Genomic DNA, 23,799 nt, shown 5'->3' with positions numbered 1-23,799 from the left:
AGTGGCATGATCATAGCTCACTGCATTGCAGCCTGGACCTCCTGGACTCAAGCGATCATCCCGCCTCAGCCTCCCGAGTAGCTGAGACCACAGGCGTGTGCCACTGTGCCCAGCTGACTTTTTATTTTTTATTTTTTGTAGAGACAGCATCTCCCTATGTTGTCCAGGCTGGTCACCAACTCCTGGGCTCAAGCTATCCTCCCACCTCAGCCTCCCCAAAGCACTGTGATTACAGGCATAGACTACCATGCCTGGCCCACTGTAACTAATTTTAAGTGTATATTTCAGTGACATTGAGTACATTCACATTGTTGCGAAACCATCATCACCATCTACCTCCAGAAGCTTTTTTATCATCCTAAACTGAAACGCTGTACCCTAAACATTCCATTACCCACTCTTTCCATTCCCTGGCAGCTACCATTCAACTTTCTGTCTCTACGAACTTGACAGTTCTAGCTGCCTCGTCTAAGTGGAAATTCTCAAGCTTTTTATAATACTTATGGGAAGTAGTCAATCTGACTACCGTCTAATGAAATTTTTACATAAGGAAAAGATAGTTTTGAGCAGATGGTCAAGTTTCCTTTGGTTTTGGCATTGTACAAGTATATGGCAGATGCTTCATTCTCTTACACTTTCCGGAACCCGCAGCATAACAAGGATATGAATGAAACAGATCTGCAAGTCACAGTCAGACATGTGGCCAACTGGAAGGAGCAGTGGTGAGGGCAGTTGGTTTACAGTTTTATTATACAATTTATGGAGCATTTTAATTTTTAAGTTTTTTTTTTCTCACTTGATTCTCACCATGTCTTGTGAGGTATTCTATTAGTTCCATTTTAATGATAATAAACTGTGGCTCAGATAAGTTAATCGTCTAAGGTTACAAAGCTAGTCAAAGGTAGAATCAGGACGCTGGCTTCACGTTTTCATTTTTTAAAACCCCAGTGCTTTCCATCACAGCCCACTGTGAACAATTATCACCTCTCTGGAGGCCCAGGTAATAGCCAGTCCTCAGGAAGGGAGGGCCTCTCCAAATGCAACCCTAATTACTAGTGCTCCACCTCACCAGCTCGGAAATACATGGAAACTCTCTCTCTCTTTTTTTTTTTTTTTTTTTTTTTTTTATTGAGACGCAGTCTCTGTCACCAGGCTGGAGAACAGTGGCGCAATCTCTGCTCACTGCAACCTCCACCTCCTGGGTTCAAGTGATTCTCCTGCCACAGCCTCCCGAGTAGCTGGGATTACAGGCACCCGCCACCACGCCCAGCTAATTTTTGTATTTTTAGTAGAGATGGGGTTTCACCATCTTGGCCAGGCTGGTCTTGAACACCTGACCTCATGATCCACCCACCTCAGCCTCTCAAAGTGCTGGGATTACAGGCATGAGCCACCACGCCCAGCCTAAATTTTCTAATAGCCACATTTTTTAAAGTGTGTAGAAACACATAGGCTGGCTCATGGTAGCTTACACCTACAATCCCAAAACTTTGTGAGGCTGGGCGGGAGGATGGCTTCAGGCTAGGAATTTGAGGCCAGCCTGGGCAACATAGCAAGATACCATCTCTACAGAAAAAATACAAAACTTAGCTGGACGTGGTGGTGCCTGCCTGTTGTCCCAGTGACTCAAGAGTCTGAAGTGGAAGGATCGCTTGAGCACTGGGGGTCAAGGCTGCAAAGAGCTATGGTCATACCTCTGCACCCCAGCCTGGATGACAGAGCGAGACCCTGTCTCTAAAAAAATAAGAAAGAAAAGGAAAAAAAAAAAAGCAAGTGAAGTTAATTTTAAATATATATTTTAGTTAACCCAGTATATAAAAATATCATTTCAATCAACATAAAAATTATTAATGAACTATTTTGCTTTTTTTTGTAGTAAGTCTTCCAAATCTAGTGTGCATTTTAGACTTAAACAGCACTCCCAAGTCAGATGCTAAATTTTCATTGGCAGTACTTGATCTTTATTTAGCATAAAATTCCCAGTGGAAAAAGTAGGTTCAAATACCCAAAGTGTTTCAAACATATATGAAGGTTTTCTAATAACTGAATAAAGCACCAGTCTTAAATTTAAATTAATTAAAATGAAAGAAAATTTAAAATTCAGTCCCTCTATTCCATGGGCCACACTTCAAAGGCTCAGTAGCCACACATAGCAAATAGCTTTGATCCTGAGCAGAGCAGATCTAGATGAACAGCTGAGGTTGGCCCAGACTGGACCCAGCCGTGGAATAGAACAAGGGTCTGCAAACTTATTTCTGTAAAGAGCCAGATAATAAATATTTTCAGCCTTGAGGGTTACACAGTCTCTCAAAGTATTCAACTCTGCCATTGTAAGTGAAAGCAGCCATAGAATGAATGAGCATCGCTGTGTTCCAATAAAACTTTATTTACAAAGCAGGCACCAGCCTGTATGCTTTGCCAACCATTAGACTAGAATATTTGTCCTAGGGCCTTAGCTGTGCTGTGGGATTACCAGAAAAACAGACAGTTCTCACCTCTAGCTTTCTGAGATGAGGTTGTCAAAATCTGGACTCACTGGATCTCCTTTCCTGTGTGTAATTAGAATTTTGACACCACTTGGCATGAAGCAACGATGGGCCAGAGTCCTGCGTCACTTATCCTTCAGGTGCTCTCTGCAGTGGACAGTTTGTGCCTCCTGAAGCAATTGCTTCCCTGTGCTTTGAGGTCTAGCAGAGGTGGCAGCGGAGAAAGCTGGAAGAAAGGCTTCAACAAAAGCATTAATGGTGATGTGAAGAATGCTGGAAACTCCCAAGAAAGCCAAATGATATCACTCTCTGCTTTTCCAACATAGCCAGTGTGAGGCGGTAATCACACACATTTCACAGCTGGGTAAATATGTGATTTCACGTTAAATCAGAGGGACAGGTGTTTCTCTGTGCTTGTTAGGTGATGTGGCATCCGCCCATTTTGATGGTAAAGGCCAAAGTAAATATAAATTCTGTTTCCTGGCCTGGGGCCTTGAGGTCCCCAGGCAGGGAGTAACACCACCCAATTTGGGAATCTACATTGCAAAGCCATGGTTCCTGCTGTTCACCTTGTGATGTTTGGAAATGGTATTGGGACTAATGGAGGGAAAGGAAGAGGACAGGAAGGGAGGGCATAGAGATTGGTTGGCAGGAAGATGACACCCACTTGGTGCTTTAGGGTAGGGGGTTATGGGAGCCTGGCTTTGCAGAAACTCTGAGACGCAGCACTTGGGGAAGGGTGAAGTGAAAATCAGTGATAGCTTAGAGCTCTGCTGACCCTAGAACTTTGGATCCAGTATTTTTTCAGGCATGGATGATGTTGAAGGTATTGTTGGCACTCATTTGATAATCCCTTACTGTACTCAGAAGTTTTGGCTTGGGGTTGCCTTTTTTATTCAAGATTCAAGATTAAATGACTTGGCTGGGTGCGGTGGCTCATGCCCATAATCCCAGCACTTTGGGAGGCTGAGGCAGGAGGATCACCTGAGGTCAGGAGTTCAGGATCAGCCTGGCCAACCTGGTGAAACCCCGTTTCTACTAAAAAAATACAAAACTTAGCCAGGCATGGTGGTGTGTGCCTGTAATCCCAGCTACTTGGGAGGCTGAGGCAGGAGAATTGCTTTAACCTGGGAGGCAGAGGTTGCAGTAGCCAAGATTGCGCCATTGCACTCCACCTGGGCGACAGAGAGCGAGACTCCATCTCAAAAAAAAAAAAAAAGGTTAAATGACTTGATGGTGCCCCATGTAAGAGTTTGCAAAAGTTCAAACTAGTGAAACTGCTGAGCTTCTTCAGCACATTATGCAACTCTGCCTTGCCTCAAATTTTGCAGCTCTATCAAGTGTACAGCGCGGTGTGTGGGGAAAGATCTGCATCCTATGATGTTTTTGACTATGGAGGTAATTATTTGGAGTAGCTGTTCTGATGATAACTCACGGAGGTTCAGTCTGCAGCATGGAACTGTCTCTAGTCATGATTGCCTGTAATGATGATTACCCAAACTCTGGAATTAGAACAATAGATTTTACAAAGTTAGAGCATAATTGCTCCACCATTCCTTACATGTGCACAGATTAAACAACTTTGATCTTTCAGTCAGATTTTTGTTACTCATCTTCTGCAATAGCAAAGGTCAGAGGCAGTAGCTTTCTGCCCCCTCCCTCCCCACTTTTTAAATCATCCTGAGGCCTAGATTTTTAAAGCATTTAACTTGGTAAAGAAATAAGGGCTGAAGTTGTGTGGACTAGAATGAGTACAGGCCTGTGGGGGGTCAGAATCCCAATTCTGACATCTAGAAACTCCGTAACATGGAGTCTTTTTTTTTTTTTTTTTTTTTTTTGAGACGGAGTCTCGCTCTGTCGCCCAGGCTGGAGTGCAGTGGCGCGATCTCGGCTCACTGCAAGCTCCGCCTCCTGGGTTCACGCCATTCTCCTGCCTCAGCCTCTCCGAGTAGCTGGGACTACAGGCGCCCACCACCACGCCCGGCTAATTTTTTTTGTATTTTTAGTAGAGACGGGGTTTCACCGTGGTTTCGATCTCCTGACCTCGTGATCCGCCCGCCTCGGCCTCCCAAAGTGCTGGGATTACAAGTGTGAGCCACCGCGCCCGGCCAACATAGAGTCTTTAACCTGTCTGCAACTCAGCTTCCTCGTCTGTCAATACCCACTTGTCTGAATCATTGAGAGATTAGAATGAATATAGGTGGCCAGGTGTAGTGGCTGACACCTGTAATCCCAGCACTTTGGGAGGCCAAGGTGGATGGATCATGAGGTCAGGAGTTCGAGACCAGCCTGGCCAACATGGTGAAACCCCGTCTCTACTAAAAATACAAAAATTAGCTGGGTGTGGTGGCGGGCGCCTGTAACTTCAGCTACTTGGGAGGCTGAGCAGAGAATTTCTTAAACCCAGGAGGTGGAGGTTGCAGTGAGCTGATATCTCGCCACTGCACTCCAGCCTGGGAGACAGAGCGAGACTCCATCTCAAAAAAAAAAAAAAAAAAAAAAAACAAGGAATATAGGCTGGGTGCAGTGGCTCACGCCTGTAATCCCAGTACTTTAGGAGGCCAAAGTGGGAGAATTGCTTAAGGCCAGGAGTTGGAGACTAACATAATGAGACCATGTCTGTACAAAAGTAAAAAAATAAAAATTAACTGGGTGTGGTGGCACACTTCTGTAGTCCCAGCTACTCGAGGGGCTGAGGCAGGAGGATCGCTTGAGCCCAGGAAGTCGAGGCTGAGGTGAGCCATGATCATGCCACTGAACTCTAGCCTGGGTGACAGAGTAAGACCCTGCTGCTTTTAATTTTTTAAATTATTTATTATTTACTTACTTTGTTTTTGTTTTTGTTTTTTGAGACCAAGTCTCCCTCTGTTGCCCAGGCTGGAGTGCAGTGGCGTGATGTCGGCTCACTGCAACCTCCACCTCCTGGGTTCAAGTGATTCTCCTGTCTCTGCCTCCCAATTAGCTGGGATTACAGGCGTGCGCCACCACATCCGGCTAATTTTTGTATTTTTAGTAGAGACGGGGTTTTGCCATGTTGGCCAGGATGGTCTTGAACTCCTGACCTCAGGTGATCCGCCTGCCTCAGCCTCCCAAAGTGCTGGAATTACAGGCATGAGCCGCTGCACCCAGCCAGACCCTGTCTCTTTTAAAAGAAAGGCAAAAGAAATATAAAGCACTTAATCAGTGCCTTGCACTAATGGGTAATCAATAAAGTGATGCTGTATCATCATCATCATCATCATCAATTCTATGATCAATTCTCAGGCTTTGGAGGCTTTAGAATCTTTCTAGGTCTTTGGATGTTGTGGCCTTTATTCAACATACAAGTTTGTTTGGGGCTGGTGGTCAGGGATATGGTATTTTCACTGTTAGGGATGGAGGTTTGTAAGAAATCAGTATAAAGGAGGAAAAAAGAAACAAGCGTCCTAAAGACAGAACATTTACTGCTGAGCAAGTGCTGATGGCTGCCTTTGCCACGTTCTGCTGCAGCGGTTCTCAGCATTTATGTGCATTTCAGAAAGATTCCGACTCTTTTCTCCCCAGAGTCTGAATGGAGAATGTCTGGAACAACCTGAGATTCAGCATTTTTAGGAGTGCCTCTGGAGATTTTGAAACAGGTGGTTCAAGGACTCTCTGTCTCTTCTCCCTCCCCCAAATGAGAAACTGCTGCTTGTGTCTGCGAGTCAATATGAGATTTAAAAGCAGCAACAAAGCCACTGCTCCTGGAATGGCCCAGTTCCCATGGCCACGACCAGCAAAGTGGGCCTGATTTCCTTAGGAGGGGAAGAAGTGACGGCTGCAGAGCCCTTGACCATCTCGGTGTCTGGGCTCGAGTGTCCCGCCACCCCCAGCGTCTGCAGGTCACCCCCAGACTGACGCCGTCTCAGTGAGCTAATGCCAGTGTCTGCCCCGCGCCGGCTCATTCAGTAGCCACTGGAATGATCAATGAGGCTGGCCGCCCGGCCCTCCACCGGCTGTCGGTGAATCAGCTGCCTCGGCCATTCCCATCTCCACTGAGCAGGAAGCACTTGAGCTGAGCCCAGCCAGGGCTGACTGGCGTCTGGCTAATGGCTTTTCTGTGTCATGCACTGACCTTGATCCCATATGTTTTTCATACGTGAGTGGGTTGGAGTGCCTGAAGATGGTCCAGTGGTGGAAATAGCTCTTCTGCCAAGCCCCTCACCGAGGTCCTGGGCAGTACTTTGGTTTAGGGGTGTCTGCTTCTGAAGCAGGATCAGTGCATTTGTTTAAATTGAGGTGAAAGTCACATGACATAAAATCAACCAGGTTAAAGGGAACAATCAGTGGCATCTAGTGCATTCACAATGTTGTGCAAAACCATCTCTATCCAAAAACACTTTCATTGCCCCAGAAGGAACCCCTGCACCTGTTGCATGAGTTGACTAGGGCTGCTGTAACGAAGTGTCACAAACTGGGTGGCTTCAACAACAGAAATTTTGGGCCAGGAGAAGTGGCTCATGCCTGTAATCCCAGCACTTTGGGAGGCCAAGGCGGGTGGATCATTTGTGGTCAGGAGTTCAAGACCAGCCTGGCCAACATGGTGAAACCCCATCTCTCCTAAAAATATAAAAATTAGTCGGGTGGTAGTGGTGCGTGCCTGTAATCTCAGCTGCTTGGGAGGCTGAGGCAGGAGAATCACTTGAGCCCTGTAGGCGGAGGTTGCGGTGAGCCGAGATCGCACCACTGCACTCCAGTCTGGGAGACAGAGTGATACCCTGTCTCAAAACAAACAAACAAACAAACAGAAACTTACTGTCTCACAGTTCTGGAGGCTAGAAGTTTGAAATCAAGGTGTCAGCCGGTTTGGTTCCTTCTGGAGGCTGTGAGGTGAGGGAAGGATCCGGTTCGGACCTCAACCCTTGGCTTTTTTTTTTTTTTTTTTTTGAGACGGGGTCTTGCTCTGCTGCCCAGGCTAGAGTGCAGTGGCGCGATCTCTGCTCACTGCAAGCTCCGCCTCCCAGTTCTTGCCATTCTCCTGCCTCAGACTCCCGATTAGCTGGGACCACAGGCGCCCGCCACCACGCCTGGCTAATTTGTTTTGTATTTTCAGTAGAGATGGGGTTTCGCCGTGTTAGCCAGGATGGTCTCGATCTCCTGACCTCATGATCTGCCCACCTCAGCCTCCCAAAGTGCTTGGATTGCAGGCGTGAGCCACTGTGCCCGACCAACCCTTGGCTTTATAGATGGCCATTTTTCTCTCCACATCATCTTCCTCTATGCCTGCCTGTGTCCCTGTCTAAGTTTCCCTTTATTATAAGGACACCAGGCATTTTGGATAAGGGCCCACCCTAATGACTTCATTTTAACATGATTACCTCTGTAAAGACCCTATCTCCAAATAAGGTCACATTCTGGGTTACTAGGGTTCAGGACTTCACAGTATGTATTTTGGGGGGGGGGGCACAATTCAGCCTTTAACAACATTAGGCAGTATCACTACTTTGTTCCATTCTATGGCTGAATAATATCCCATTGTATATAAACATTTATTTTTTGAGCCCCAAGTACAAAGCAACTGTCAGTGAAATCTCCACCCCCTGGGTAGTGTGTGCCCATCTGTATAAGGTGGCATATTGATCTCACAGGTAGAGCTCACAAATCTGCAATCTGTAAACTTTTTCTTACTCTCTTCCTCCTTGGAAGAGTGTTAGCCTTTATGAGCAAAAGTCAAAGCAGTACTGGACTAAGGGAAGAGAAGTCAAGCTTCTGATCCTAAAATTAATTTTAAAAATTGATTTCAGGCTGGGCACAGTGGCTCACGCCTGTAATCCCAGCACTTTGGGAGGCTGAAACAGGCAAATTGCTTGAGCCCAGGAGTTCAAGACCAGCCTGGGCAACATGGTGAGACCCTGTCTCTACAAAAAATACAAAAATTAGCTGGGTGTGGTGGTGCGCACCTGTAGTCCCAGCTGCTCAAGAGGCTGAAGTGGGAGGATTGCTTGAGCCTGGGAGGCGGAGGTTGCAATGATCTGAGATCACACCACTGCAGTCCAGCCCGTGTGACAGAGTGAGACCCTGTCTCAAACACAAAAAAAGAGGATTTCATCTTTAAATTTTATTTTTCCTTTTCCTGGTCTTATCCCCAGTGCTCCCCACTTCCTGCAAGCACAGGTGCACACACATAGATATGTGCACACATACACTCACATCAAAAGCGTTTTCATGTGACCATTCTGGAGAGGGGCGTGACACAGATAGGAGACACAGTCCTTTGAGAAGACCCAGACGGCAGCTTGCTTCCATTGTCATGGTTACTGGGCTCAGTCCCTAGGGCTGGCTGCAGACCAGAGCCTTTCAGAGCTTCTTCACACTCCCGTCCCTGCTCCTGCCTTAGAATGAAAGAAACCTTCGGGCACATGTGTCTTCTCAGCTGTGAAACTAACTGCACTGTTGACTTGTGCCCCCTTAATTTAAAATCTATTTCTGTCTCTTATGCAGACAGACAGGGGACCAGCATCCCTGCAGATTCTTGGGGAATAACCCCGAGTCCTCATTAGTTTGTTGCAGACTCAGGCCCCACTCCCCCATCCCAGAGGCGTCGGTTGTAATGACCCAGTGTCTGTCTCTAGGAAGGATGGCAGCAGGGTCACATCGTCCTGTGTCCTGACTCTGAGCAGCGTTGTGCCTCATGCAAAAGTTGTTTAGTTTCCTCCTTCCTCTCTCCCCCTCCCCTCTCTCTTTTCCATCAAATTCGTTTTGCCACTTTGAAAGTCCACTGGGGGAAGAAATGCCTGCTGGCCCTAGGGTTTTCAGAGAGGCAGGAAGGCAGATGGAGCAGCTCATACATGAAAAAAGGACAGAAAATGTTCATATAGTATGTTGCTCCACATGGTTATTTTAGGGTAAGACAGGTGACTTTTGGGTCCTTGGACTGGAAGGCTCCACACTCTTGATGGAATCGGATGAAAAGGAGTTAAAAGTACCGTAGGTGGTCCTCGGTGAGGAGTGGCCTTCGGGGGCTCAGATTCTGAGCCTTGGCTCCGCTCATCGTGGGGCCTGGGCCTCTGAAGCTTTGAAAAGCTTCCAGGTGATTCTAATATCCCAGCCACCTTTGAGAACCATTGTTCTAGGGGACAGAGGTCTCCAGGAGAGTTGAGCATTTTCAGAGAGGGAGGATAGAAGAAACTGATATCTAATGCTCCATGTTCAGCAATTTTGCTAATTAGGCAGAAAGCAGGGGCAGAAATCACACACCCTCGGCTGTCTTGGGCCAAACCAAGGAGGACTTTAGCTCCATTTAACCCTGTAGAATGCAAAGGGAAACTCCAGTGTCCCCTTTCCCAAGGTTTGGTCGGTTGCCCAAGCTTACAGACTGCCAGCCACCCCGCCGAGCATTTGCCAAGGTGATGTAAAATATTCACAGGAACACGCCGTCTCGATGTTCTACTCACAACTGGTTCTCTCCCTAGCTCCCGAGGAAAAGTAACATGAGGCCTAGGTGGCTGCTTTCACTTCTCAGCAGAAGGTGCTGATGTTATTAGTGGCTTGCCAAGCTGTGGTTGGAGGGGGATGTCAGGGGCACGCTGTGGGGCTGACCTTTCTATCTCTGACTCTGTTTTGTAGTACAAAATTGGACAGCTGTACATGATCAGCAAACACAGCCATGAACAGAGTGACCGGGGAGAAGGGGTGGAGGTCGTCCAGAATGAGCCCTTTGAGGACCCTCACCATGGCAACGGGCAGTTCACCGAGAAGCGGGTGTATCTCAACAGGTGAGTCATGGCAGCCTGCGTTCTGCACAGAAGCCGCCTCCCACCTGACCCCATGGCGTGACAGTGGAGGCAGTGGGTGTCTGGGATGAAAGGGTCACTTGGAAAGTAACTACGTCCACCCTCTACGACCACCAGTCTCATTGCTTTTGAAAACAGAATCTGCCCGAGTGAGGTGGCTCATGCCAGTAATCCCAATGTTTTTAGGAGGCCAAAGTGGGAGGATGGCTTGAGGCCAGGAGTTTGAGGCTACAGTGAGCTATACTCACAGTACTGCACTCCAGCCTGGGGTGACAGAGCAAGACGCTGACTGTTTAAAAAATGACTACATAAAATAAAATAAACGAAATGAATCTGCCCCTCCCCACCTCGCATTCTGCAAAATAGTCCTTAACCGCGTTCCATTAGGAGGAGCTTTCGGCTCATCTTTCCCACCCTTTTGATGACATGTTACGGTGAAATGTGATCTTAAGAATTCAAGAGCCTGGAAGGTGGAGGCTGCAGTGAGCCATGATCATGCCACTGCTCTCCAGCCTGGCCAACAGAGTGAGGCCCTGTCTTGAAAAAAAGAGAATTAAAGGACTTTGTCTCATCCCTTGGTTCAGTGTTAGCTGCAGGAAAGAGACGGCGCTGCCTATATGCTGTAGACAAGTAAGTGCTGGAGGTGGCAATGCACCTTTTGGTCTCAGTAAGATTTTCATTTACTACTGGTGACCACTTGGGTGTCCGTAAAGGGAATGACAAAGCAAACAATCACCTGTGACCAAAGTGGTTAAGATGGCTTCCACTTCTCAAGTGGACCCATCCTTCCCAAGGTAGAGGTTGTCACTCTCCTTTTCGAAGAGAAACACATCAACGATGACAAAACAGCACTAATCAAGCGTGCCGTTTCTGCTTTGCAAAATATATTCTTTAATCTCTTGCTATTTTCTTTTGCTTTTCTTTTCTTTTCTTTCTTTCTTTTTTTTTTTAAAGACAGAGTCTCACTCTATCACCCAGACTGGAGTGCAGTGGCATGATCTCTGCTCACTGCAACCTCTGCCTCCAGGGTTCAAGTGATACTCCTGCCTCAGCCTCCTGAGTAGCTGGGATTACAGGTACCTACCACCACTCCCAGCTAATTTTTGTATTTTTAGTAGAGACAGGGTTCCACCATGTTGGCCAGGCTGATCTTGAACTCCTGGCCTCAAGTGATCTGCCTGTCTCAGCCTCTCAAAGTGCTGGGATTACAGGCATGAGCCACCGCACCCGGCCTTTCTTGCTATTTTCTTACCATGAATGGTGTAATGGATTATTAGGGCTAGTCTGATCTTCTCCCCATCCTATACTCCTATCCAGCCCATTTCTTCCTTTCAGTTCTTTTCTGAAACCTTTAGAATATTTGTGGTTAGATGCCATATGAAATATATCTTATTGGCCAAGTGTGGTGGCTCATGCCTATAATCCCAGCACTTTGGGAGGCTGAAGGTGGTAGATCACTTTAGGTCAGGAGTTCGAAACCAGCCTGGGTAATATGGCGAAACCCCATCTCTACTAAAAATGCAAAAATTAGCTGGGCATGGTGGTGCGCAGCTGTAGCGCCAGCTACTCGGAAGGCTGAGGTGGGAGGATCACTTGAGCCGGGGAGGTTGAGGGCTGCAGTGAGCCGAGATCATGCCACTGTACTCCAGCTTGGGTGACAGAGTGAGACCTTGTCTCAAAAAAAAAAAAAAAAAAAAAAAAAAGAAAAGAAAAGAAAAGAAAAGGAAAAGGAAAAAAAGAAATATATTTTATTGAAATTAGCTGTCTGTTCCAGCAAACAAATCTCACATCAGCCATTTCACGAATACTTTTACCCCTACCTGTGGCCTCTCCGATTGGCCCATATGTGATTATCCAGAAAGTATTTCCAACACCCTAGCTGGGCAGTGCCCCAGTTTATTCACTGACACCAGTGACTGTCCATTCTCAGGGCCTCGGACATGGTCAGACGTCTCTGAGAGGAACCATATTTAGATTCCCATTCTCACCTTGGCCCCACTCCCCAGCAGCTTGAATTGGACTCTTCCTTCTTGATGGGAGACTTTGGTTCCTGTCACTAGGGTGGATGGAAGTCTCCCAGACCCGTGTCCTGACAGTGAAGGACATGAGCTGATGAAACTGATGTTTTAATTTGCCCAGAGATGCAGTACCAGGGAATTCCTGAGTCACGATGAAATGCAAATGAGATTGATCCCATTCATCTGTTAGTAGCTGTGAATTCCCAGGCTTTGGAACGAGTTCAGTGTCCAGCCAGCTGTTGATTTGCAGGGGCAGCTGAGCGCTGGGTCTGGCCTGGGCATGGCTTTTTTTTACAGAGACATGTTTCTCAATATGCTGCTTTGGCATTCTTAGTGTGGGGGGTGTAAATCAAATACTGAGCGAGTTTCTCCTCGGGGATCACCTCTGCAGGGCAAAGAGAAGTGAGGAAGATGCAGGAAAATAGAAACCTATGGAAAGTTCCATTTCTTGACAAACAATTGCATTCTCTCAAGTTATTACCCGGAGAATGTTCCTTATATATGAAAATCAGGAAGAATTTTAGGAACTTTATAAGTTTTGCTGAAACACAATAAGAAGCATCCAGCTGTCCCTGTCATGTCTGTTTTGTCATTATCATATTTATATCGTATTTATTTAAAAGAAAGAGTAATAAACATTAGTAAGAGGGAAATTTGTTATAAATAGATGTGGACTTCCAGTAATAGTAAGGAAAAAGATTAATGGGGACCCTCCACCACTTCCCCTGACAAACACAGGATGAAATATAACTATGTAAAGAAGCTGAGCTCAAAACAAAGAAAGGGAAATCCTCCGAGGCTAGAAATAAACAGGCAAACTGAAACCAGAGTGGAAAGCAGACCCGTTAATGCTAAGGAAGGGCGTGGGGGAGGATATCAGAACAGAATGTGGGTTCTGACATCTAGGGACTGGGCATGTCGTGCCCATGGGGAACAGGAATTAGGGCCTCAGGCCCACGTAAATGGAAAGTTGGAACTGAGAATCGGGCATAAAAATAATTTTTGACAATCAAGGGCTGAGAGAGTTTACTAACTCTGAGACCCATATTGAAAGAACTACTAAAGGATGTGCTGTAAGAAAGAGGAAACTGAACCCAGGAAGAAGGAGAGGGAGTTCTAGAAGTAATAATAAAGAAGAAATTGATAAACAACTAGGTAAATCTTTGAATGGATGTAGGATGTTTTAAAAACAGTAATAATAAGACAACAATAACACAGAAGATGGGAGGGTAATAATTATAGTAAAAAGCACTTTAAGGTGCTAATATTGTTTAGGAATTAGAAAAAAATATTGATTAATTTTAGATTTTCTTTTTTTCTTTTTTTTTTTCTTTTTTTGAGACAGCCAGCTCCATCACCCAGGCTGGAGTGCAGTGGTGCAATCTCGTGCCTTAGCCTCCCGAGTAGCTGGGACTACAAGTGTGCACCACCACAATGCCCGACTAATTTTTGTATTTTTAGTAGAGACAGAGTTTCACCATGTTGGCCAGGCTGGTCCTGAACTCCTGACCTCAAATGATCCACCAGCCTCGGCCTCCCAAAGTGCTGGGATTACAGGCATGAGCCACCGAGCCCAGCCTAATTTTAGATTTTCTAAGACAAGTATGCATATTCAAAATATAAAGGTAATCTCTGAAGGGGTAGTGAAACAATCCATAACCTCCAAGAGAAAACTCGATCAATCCACAGAGGGCCTGGGAACAAAAAAGAGAAGCCTACAAAAAGCATGATAAATAGAAAACACAAATTTGAATGGTAAAATAAAATGAAATGTCAGACACTCACTTTTCTAGCCACCCTCTCAGCTAGAGATGGCCATGTGACCTAGTTCTGGCCAATGAGACATAAGATTTTTCCTCCTTGATAAAAAGAGGGATGTTCAAGGAGCTATCTATGCTATTCAAAGAGAATCTGTTCTGATATCTCCCCACTTCATGATTTGTGTGTAAGAAAGTGGGGAGGAAGGGGGCTGACTGCTGGAAAGAGCACTAATAGGCCAATCTCAGTTGAGAACATAGATATAAAAATACTATATAAAACATTAACGAATAAAATACCTCAGAGAAAAATAATAATAACAATGTATCATGACCTAATCAGATTTACCCATGAAATTAGCATTTAATAAATCTGTGTACTTATTCAGAGTAAAGTCAGGAACACATTAAGGATCCTTGTTATTACCATGTCTATCCAACATTATGTAAAGGTCCTAGCCAGTGCAATAAAACAAGAGAGAAATAAAGATGAAAGGAAGAAACAAAATGATCATTTGCAGATAATATGATTGTCCGATAGAAATTTCAGACATTTCTACAGCTGTTAACATCAATATGAGAATTCAGCAAGATTGTTGGGTACAATCCATATAGTAAAATCCACAGCATTATTAAATGGCAGGAAAAATAATACGGAAAATATAATTTAAAAATTTTTTTGTTTATAATAGAAAAAGAAACAAAGTTACCCAGTAATCAGTCTGTAAGATATGCAAAATCTTTTTGGAGAAAAACATAAAACATTGGTGGAAGATGTTTTAAAAGCCCTAGACAAATAGTGAAATATACCATATTCATGGACGAGAAATGTTACAAAATTGGCATCAAATCTCAAATCAATCTGTAAATTTAATAAAAATCTAACTTAAAATGCCAACATGTTGTTTTTTAAAAAATAGAACTGGTGCTGGCTGCGGTGGCTCACCTGTATAATCCTAGCTCTTTGGGAGGTCGAGGTGGGAGATCATGAGGTCAGGAGATTGAGACCATCCTGGCTAATATGGTGGAACCCTGTCTCTACTAAAAATACAAAAACTTAGCTCAGCATGGTGGCACACGCCTGTAGTCCCAGCTACTTGGGAGGCTGAGGGAGGAGAATCACTTGAACCCGCTAGGTGGTGGTTGCAGTGACCCGAGATCGCGCCACTGCACTCCAGCCTGGGCGACTGAGCGAGACTCCATCTCAAAAAGAAAAAAAAAAAATAGAACTGGAGGAGACATTTGTAAAATTCATATGAACAATTTGGAAAGTTGAAGGAGGGACTTGACCTACCAGATATCATTATAAAGCTAATTAAATAATTATATAAGTAATTAAGGCAGTGGGGTACTAGAGCAGAGTTAAACTCATGGAACAAAGTAGCTCCAAAACAGATCCAAGCCACTATTAGTGCTTTGTATTTAATTGAGCTGGCATAAGAAATTATTGAGGGGAAGATGAACTCTTCAGAATATGATGTTGAGATGACTGGGCTTCTAATTGGAAGAATGACTAGAGCCCTCCTTCACACTACACACACAAATAAACTCCATGGCTGGGCATGGTGGCTCATGCCTGTACAGAATCCCAACAATTTGAGAGGCCAAGGTGGGAGGATCGATTGAGCCTAGGAGTTCAAGACCAGACTGGGCAACATGACGAAACCCCATCTCCACAGAAAATACAAAAATTAGCCAGGTGTGGTAGCACACACCTGTGGTCCCAGCTATTCAGGAGGCTGAAGTGGGAGGATTGTTTGAGCCCTAGAGGTGGAGGTTGCAATGAGCCAAGATCGTACCACTGCACTCCAGCCTGGGCAACAGAGCAAGACCCTGTCTCAATAAATAAATAAATAAATAAATAAATAAATTCCAAATTGATTAAAACCCTAAATGTGAAAAAATCAGAAGAAAATATATGTAAATAGCTATATTACTTGGATAGTAGACTAGGACTAATTAAATAAAAAATAAATAAATGGAATCATTAATATTACAACACTAAAATTAAGAGCCTTTGCATAGCAAAAGACACACACATGAAAAGTTAAAAAACAACAAAAAACCTTTGCATAGTGGAAGATACCAAAATTAAAAGAACCATCCTTGCCTGGAAGTAAGTATTTCAAAATGCACATGTAGACCAAGGACTAGTATTTAATTAAAAAAAAAAAAAACTCTTATAGATCCTTTTTTTTAAAAATTTGAAATAAAGAAGACAATAATCCAATCAAAAGATGGGCAAAGGATTGAACGTGCAATTCAGAAAAGAGGAAATGTGAATGGCTAATATATTCATGAAAAAAATTCCCACCTTATTAGAAAACAGGAAAACACAAAATAAAACAGCAATAGCATCCTCTTTTACACACATCAGATAGACAAAAATTTAAAAAATCTGATAATTCCAGGTGTTCCCAAAGATATGCAAAAACAACTCACTTCCAATGCTAGTAAGAGATATAAACTGATACCACCTCTTTAGAGAGCAATGGACAGCAACTGGAAAAGTTGAAAACATATATACATTCCCCTTAACAATTATATTTCTAGGTAGAGCCCTAGAAAAATTCTTGCACTGTACACAAGGAGACATTTACCAGGAGATTAGTCCTAATGCTGTATGCAATAGAAAAGAAATGGAAGCAATTCAAATATCTGCGAATGGGAATACATTATGGCACATTCATGTGATGGAAAATTCCACAGCAGGTCAACTTAATGAACTAGACATACTTTGATAAATTTCAAATGCACAGCATAATGTGCAATATATCAGCTGCAAAAAACAAAAACAAGTCCGGGTGTGGTGGCTCACGCCTGTAATCCCAGCACTTTGGGAGGCCGAGGCGGGCGGATCACGAGGTCAGGAGATCGAGACCATCCTGGCTAACACGGTGAAACCCCGTCTGTACTAAAAATATAAAAAATTGGATGGGCGTAGTGGCGGGCACCTGTGGTCCTGGCTACTTGGGAGGCTGAGGCAGGAGAATGGCGTGAATCCGGGAGGTGGAGCTTGCAGTGAGCCGAGATCGTGCCACTGAACTCCAGCCTGGGTGACGGAACGAGACTCCGTCTCAAAAAAAAAAAACAAAACAACAATAAAAAACAAATGTATGTATACACATATAGTATGGTGCCATTTATATCTATTTTAAAGATATACATAATATTACTACATTTATATATATTGTTTACAGACAACCACATATGTAATAAAAGCACCAAAACATGGAGAAACCACCCTCAGGTTGTGGTTACCTTTGGGGAGGGAGAGGAATGAGTTGGCATGAGAGGAAACTTTACCTGTATCTACAACATTTTATTTTATTTTATTTTTTTGAGATGGAGTCTTGCTCTGTCACCCAGGCTGGAGTGCAGTGGAATGATCTTAGCTCATTGCAATCTCCACCTCCCGGGCTCCAGAGATACCCGTGCCTCAGCCTCCTGAGTAGCTGGGATTACAGGAGTGCGCTCCCACACTTGGCTAATTTTTGTATTTTTTAGTAGAGATGGCGTTTCACCATGTTGGCCAGGCTGGTTTCGAACTCCGTACCTCAAGTGATCCTCCCACCTTGGCCTCCCAAAGTGCTGGGATTACAGGTGTGAGCCATCGCACCCGGCCTATTCCTTTTTTTAAAAGAAGAAAGTTCATCACAAATATAGGGAAATGTTAGTTTGTTAAATCTGAATGGTAATGTTAAAATTCAGAAGTGTACACCAAAAATGGTCTATTTTACTGTAATTTAAAAATAAAATAAAAAATACAAATTCTGGGTGGCAGACGCATGTCTGTTACCTTTCTCTCAATTTTTTGTATTTTTTTTATGTATGTGAAATTCTCCACAATTAAACATAATATTTTAAAAGTAAATTAGGTGGAGAAATGGAACCTGGTTACTGTCAAAATTGGGTGGATTAGTGACTGATTGAATAACAAAGGGTATGGATGATGGATAGTGGCAACCAGGAGAGAAAATTCTATGTGTAACTTAGAAATAATGTGATTTAGTAATATGACTCAGAAGTCTGAACTTGGTCCTATTGGAGTTTTTAAGCCAACATCTGGATAAATATCTAGAAGATATCCTTTCCATACCCTTGAGAAACCCACAGCCAGGAAGGATGATAACTTTAAAAGACTGAGTGAGGGCTGGACGCAATGGCTCACACCTGTAATCCGAGCACTTTGGGAGGCCGAGGCAGATGGATCACTTGAGGTCAGGAATTTGAGACCAGCCTGGCCAACATGGTGAAACCCTGCCAGCTAAAAAATCCAAAAATTCGCCAGGAGTGGTGTCAGGCGCCTGTAATCCCAGCTACTCAGGAGGCTGAGCTGTGAAAATCGCTTGAGCCTGGGAGGCAGAGGTTGCAGAGAGCCAAGATTGCACCACTGCACTCCACCCTGGGTGACAGAGCCAGACTCCATCTCAAAAAATAATAATAAAAATAAAAATAAATAAAATAAAAGACTGAGTGAGGATCCAGAAAAACTTCAGTAGTTTGGAATTACAAGCCATTTTCTATCAAGATGAAATTAAATAGGGGCAAGTATATGGTCTTATCTTTGGATCCCAAAATACAAATTATATACGTATGGGATGAAACACTGATAACTTTGCAACGGCTTGTTTGAAAGAAATATGGTGGGTTTAGTTGACGATTCAATATGAAGCAATTATACATATGTGTATATATATATATACACACACACACACACACACACACAATAATTTAAGACTGTGTATGTAGTAGATACACAGCTGCAAACATTATTCTTCAACTGCTTCAATAAAAGTAAAGTAAAATATCTACAACCATGTACTTGATAATCTTGCCCAATTTTCCACTAGTCAGAACATACTTGGAATATTTTTATCTGTTCCTAAATGGCACACTTTAAAATGGATATAGACAAACTATATCTAGTAACTCAAGAACTAGAAACTCAAGTGATAGAAAGAACGACTGAAGTAACCAAGGATATTTAACCTGGAAAAGCTAGACTTGGGTGTATCATGGTGCCATTAGATGGAGAAGAGTCAGAACTGTGTATGCCATAAGACCTCGCTTAGCAGGACCAATGGGACCAAGACCAGTGGGTAGGAATGCCAGGAGAAAGACTTCATTCGGCTCAGGTTAAGGAAGAAACTTCCAAGCACACAAACCATCTCAGAATGCCTTATAGTGGATTTTGCTGTTGCTGGAGGTGTTTCAGCAGGAGCGAGACCTGTTCATCAGGGTGTCCTGAAGCAGATTCAAATATCTAATAGGCGGTTGAACATATTGGGTGGCTGGTTAAGCTGGACAGCCTGGAAGATCCTTTTCAACCCTTAACTTTCTACACTCAAAGTATCTATCAGACATTGATTGTCCTGATTCTCCTCCAGCATACATATGTAACCAATGAGGCACAAGAAAAGAAATATTTTTGGTTACGCTTGCACCATTCTAAACCAGGTCCACCATTTCATAATTTTAAAAAGTTCTTGGTGTATTTGGTAGAATATGGATGCATATTTTAGAACCAGGGAGATTATGATTTAGCAAGAGAGAAAGAAAAGAATTGACGGAATATGAATTAATTAGATAAATCCCCATAATCATAAAAGAAAACCAAATCCATTATTTAATCATCACAATCTAGAGCCATCTCAGGGTGAGTCAAGTCCTACATGCATAAGTCATGTGACTGCCTTGTGGGTTGGGCTGCTTCAGAGTCATAATTCATTAAACGAGTATTTGCTGAAATGTACAACGTACAACACATTGTGCAGGCATTGGAGAGAATCCCTTAAGAAATAAGCCATGGTCATGGTTCTTGTCCCCTGATCAAGGTAGCGTCCAAGGCATTTTCATAAGTCCACAGGGCAGTGGGTCCTGATTGTTGGACCGGCCGTAACTAAGATGTTCCCAGTGCCCATTTAATAATGTACACAGACAAATATCATTGACCTATGGACCCAAGTGCATGAGCCAGCATAGTGAGTGGATTCTCTTCCTTACATCAATCTGTATGGGAAGTCAAACCACATTCAGAAACTGCCTTATTGATCACCTAAAGTAATTATTAGAGGTACTGGAAATATTCAAAGCTTGTGTAATCAGAGCCTACTCTCCAGTTAATGTGGAAATGAGAAAGTTGCTCAAAGGGGAGTTAGAGTGCACAATAATTATTATCACTAAGCAAAGATAGTGTAAACATCCATCTATCGACCACTGGTGTGCTTTGGCTGGTGGTTATGTTGTCTGTGGGGGATGAGTGGCAGACAGGCCAAAAAGGAGACAGGAGGCTTTAGCAGTCAAAGTCTGCAGTTGCCAGCAAGAGAAACTGAGTCTCTTCAGCAGAAAGGACATTTCATGGAAAGATGTTAGGAGCCCTCAGGATCATCTGGAGGCTTAAGAGTGGGCAGAAATCAACAGCCCCATGATGACAGCCATCTTTCAGTAGAGCCAGATGGCGTCATTCTGCCCTCATCACCCCCCACCTCTGCTGCCTGCAGCCATCAGCACCACAGCTGCCCTGAGTAGATCTGAATTGTCCCTTTTTTCTTTCCATCACTTGTTCCAAAATCCCAAACACAAGTGTCCCACTGGGTTCCCAGACCAAGCCCTGGGCTATGAGTGAATGGGAGAAAGGAACTGCTAAACTGTTTTCCAAAGTGGCTGCACTGTTTTATATTCCCACCAGGAATGCATTAGGGCTCCAATTTCTCCACATAATCACTGACACTTGCTATTGTCTGTCTTTTTGATGATAGCCATCCTAGTGGGTGTGAAGTGGTATCTCGTTGTAGTTTTGATTTGCATTTCTCTAATGACTAATGATGTTGAGCATCTCTTCATGTGTTCATTGGCCATTTGTGTATCTTCTTTGAAGAAATGTCTATTCCTTTGCCAATTTTTTAATTGGATCTAATGTCCTTTGAAAATGCCATTCATCCTTTTAATACATGCCTTTCATTTCCCAGAGACTGTGGGGTTGCTTCATCTTCTGGCCCCCTCCTACAGCATCTGACATACTGTTGACATATAGTACATTATGATGGTTGCCTAATATATTTGGTATATGAGTACTAATGCATTAGTACATTTACATTAGTATTAATACAATAATACATTTGGTAGTTAAGAGGGAATCTCGCTCTGTCACCCAGGCAGGAGTGTGGTGGCGTAATCTTGGCTCACTGCAACCTCCGCCTCCCAGGTTCAAGTGATTCTCCCACCTCAGCCTCCCGAGTAGCTGGGATTACAGACACCTGCCACCACATCAGGCTAATTTTTATATTTTTAGTAGAGACGGGGTTTCACCATGTTGGCCAGGCTGGTCTCGAACTCCTGACCTCAGGTGATCTGCCCACCTTGGCCTCTCAAAGTGCTGGGATTACAGGTGTGAGCCACCGCGCCCGGCCTGTGCTTGGGCTTTTGATCCAGTTCAGTTAACCAAGTAAGTAGTATGCCTTGGCTCGTCTTCAAAAATCCTGGTTACAACTGGCATCCACGGAATGGGGGCATGATACTAATCAAATTCTAGAATAGTGATTCTAAATAAAACCTGTCACCCAGAAACAGATGAAGGTGGACTTTTCTTTTGTCACCTTTTCTTTTCACTTCATCGCTAGCGTCTCTCGGATCCCTTCCCACTGAAGCCCAGGAGGGGAGGGAATGGGGGTGGGGGTGGAGGGGCACTGGAGAAAAGATGGAGGCTATTTTTAGGCTTGTTTTTCAACCATGAAGTGTCATGTTCTTCACCACCCTGGCTGCTGGATTAATTAGGCTGTGCTGGCAGCTGCCAGTCAGGGAGTGTTGCCAGCTTCTAACGGTGATTCCGCCTAATGCCTGAATTGATTTTCAGGGAGAGAACATTTTCCCGCTACGTGGCCCTTGCCTTCCATGGCAATGTCTCCTGGCCTCTGGTGGCTTTGGGTAGGAGAGGATAAAGCTTTCATAAGTCATAAACTCTTTTTTAACTGATGGGCTTGCAAAGCTACCAGCTGGTCCTTTTACCTAACAGCTTGTTGGTAGAACCTTGTGGTCATGGCTTGGGTCTCTCTTTCCCATTTCTGCTTCCTATTCTCCCAGATCTTCCCCAAAATAAGCTCAGTGCCCAGAACTTGTGTGGCTTTGGGATATTCCACTGCCCGGGCAACAGGCAATAGAGAAAGCATCAGAGACATAGACTCTGACCAAATAGCTCATTTTCATGCTATTTTTCCAAGAATCTCTATGGTCATTGTTAACTTCTAGATATACAAAGACAATATTTAGTCATTAAAAAAATATTTATTGAGGCCGGGTATGGTGGTTCATGCCTGTAATCCCAGCACTTTGGGAGGCTGAGGCAGGAGGATCCCTTGAGGCCAGGAGTTCAAGACAAGCCTGGGCAACATAGTGGGACTCTGTCTCTACAAAACGTTTAAGATATAGGCGGGGGGGGGGGGGGGGGGGGGGGGGGGGGGGGGGGGGGGGGGGGGGGGGGGGGGGGGGGGGGGGGGGGGGGGGGGGGGAGCGTGCACTACAAAACGATTTAAAAAAAAAAAAAAAAAATAGGCAGGCGTGGTAGCACACTCCTGTAGCCCTAGCTACTCAGGAGACTGAGGCAGGAGGACTGCTTGAGCCCAAGGGTTCAGGGTTGCAGTGAGTTATGATGGCACCACTGCACTCCAGCCTGGGTGACAAAGTGAGACCCTGCTTCTAAAATATGGGTCTCCCAGCACTTTGGGAGGCTGAGCAGGCAGATCACTTGAAGTCAGGAGTTTGAGACCAGCCTGGCCAACATGGTGAAACCCTAGCTCTACTAAAAATACAAAAATTAACCAGGTGTGGTGGCATGCCTGTAGTCCCAGCTACTCTGGAGGCTGAGGCATGAGAATTGCTTGAACCCAGGAGGTGAAGGTTGCAGTGAGCTGAGATTGTATCACTGCATTCCAGCCTGGGTGACAGAGCAAGACTCTGTCTCAAAATAAATAACATAAAATATGGGTCTCTCTATCCATTTATTCATTTATTTTTACTTTTTTACCAAAATATATAAGCTGCTGCCCATGCTATGTTTGAAAGATGGCTCCTTATCTAGCAATAGCTGGTCAAGTTACTTGACTATGTGAATATATAGACTATATACATAGTCTATACATATATATACACACACACATACACAGAGAGACAGAAACACCTGCTGGGCATCACGCACTGTTCTAGGTGCTGGGGTTGCAATAGTGAACAGAACAAAGATCCCTGCCCTGGTGGGACTTGCATTCCACTTGAGAGTGACAATGCACAATAGCCATAATAAAAGACAGTAATATTGGCCAGGTGCAGTGGCTCACCCCTTTAATCCCAGCACTTTGGGAGCCCGAGGCGGGCAGATCAGGAGGTCAGGAGATCAAGACCATCCTGGCTAACATGGTGAAACACCGTCTCTATGAAAAATACAAAAAATTAACCGGGAGTGGTGTTGCGCACCTGTAGTCCCAACTACTCGGGAGGCTGAGGCAGCAGAATCACTTGAACCTGGGAGGTGGAGGTTGTGCCACTGCCTGGGTGACAAAGTGAGACTCCATCTCAAAAAACAAAACAAAACAAAACCAAAGCCAAAACAGTATATCGTCTGGAATATATAATTTTATATAGTCTGTATACTTATTTATATTACATATTATTTATATAGGGAGACCATATATATGTGTATATATATATTTAGAAGGTGATAAGTGTTATGGAAAATAATAGAGCACATGAGGTGCTTCCTTCCAACCTTTCAGTCCATGCTATCCTATTCTGTCCC

At 44.2% G+C, this 23,799-nt stretch overlaps 1 protein-coding gene across 2 annotated transcripts in view; it reads left to right on the top strand.

The window, feature by feature from the left end:
* PITPNC1 (phosphatidylinositol transfer protein cytoplasmic 1) overlaps positions 1–23,799 on the top strand; it is a 319,349-nt gene that overhangs the window by 141,903 nt on the left and 153,647 nt on the right. For both annotated transcript variants that reach the window (XM_030828300.1, XM_030828301.1), the window contains exon 2: positions 10,071–10,219. In XM_030828300.1, the coding sequence (XP_030684160.1) occupies positions 10,071–10,219 (149 nt within the window). The remainder of the gene's footprint in view (positions 1–10,070; positions 10,220–23,799) is intronic.

Source organism: Nomascus leucogenys, chromosome 14, assembly GCF_006542625.1.
Source record: "Nomascus leucogenys isolate Asia chromosome 14, Asia_NLE_v1, whole genome shotgun sequence".
NCBI classification, from domain to species: Eukaryota; Metazoa; Chordata; class Mammalia; order Primates; family Hylobatidae; genus Nomascus; species Nomascus leucogenys.
This window is presented reverse-complemented; position numbering and strand designations above follow the sequence as displayed.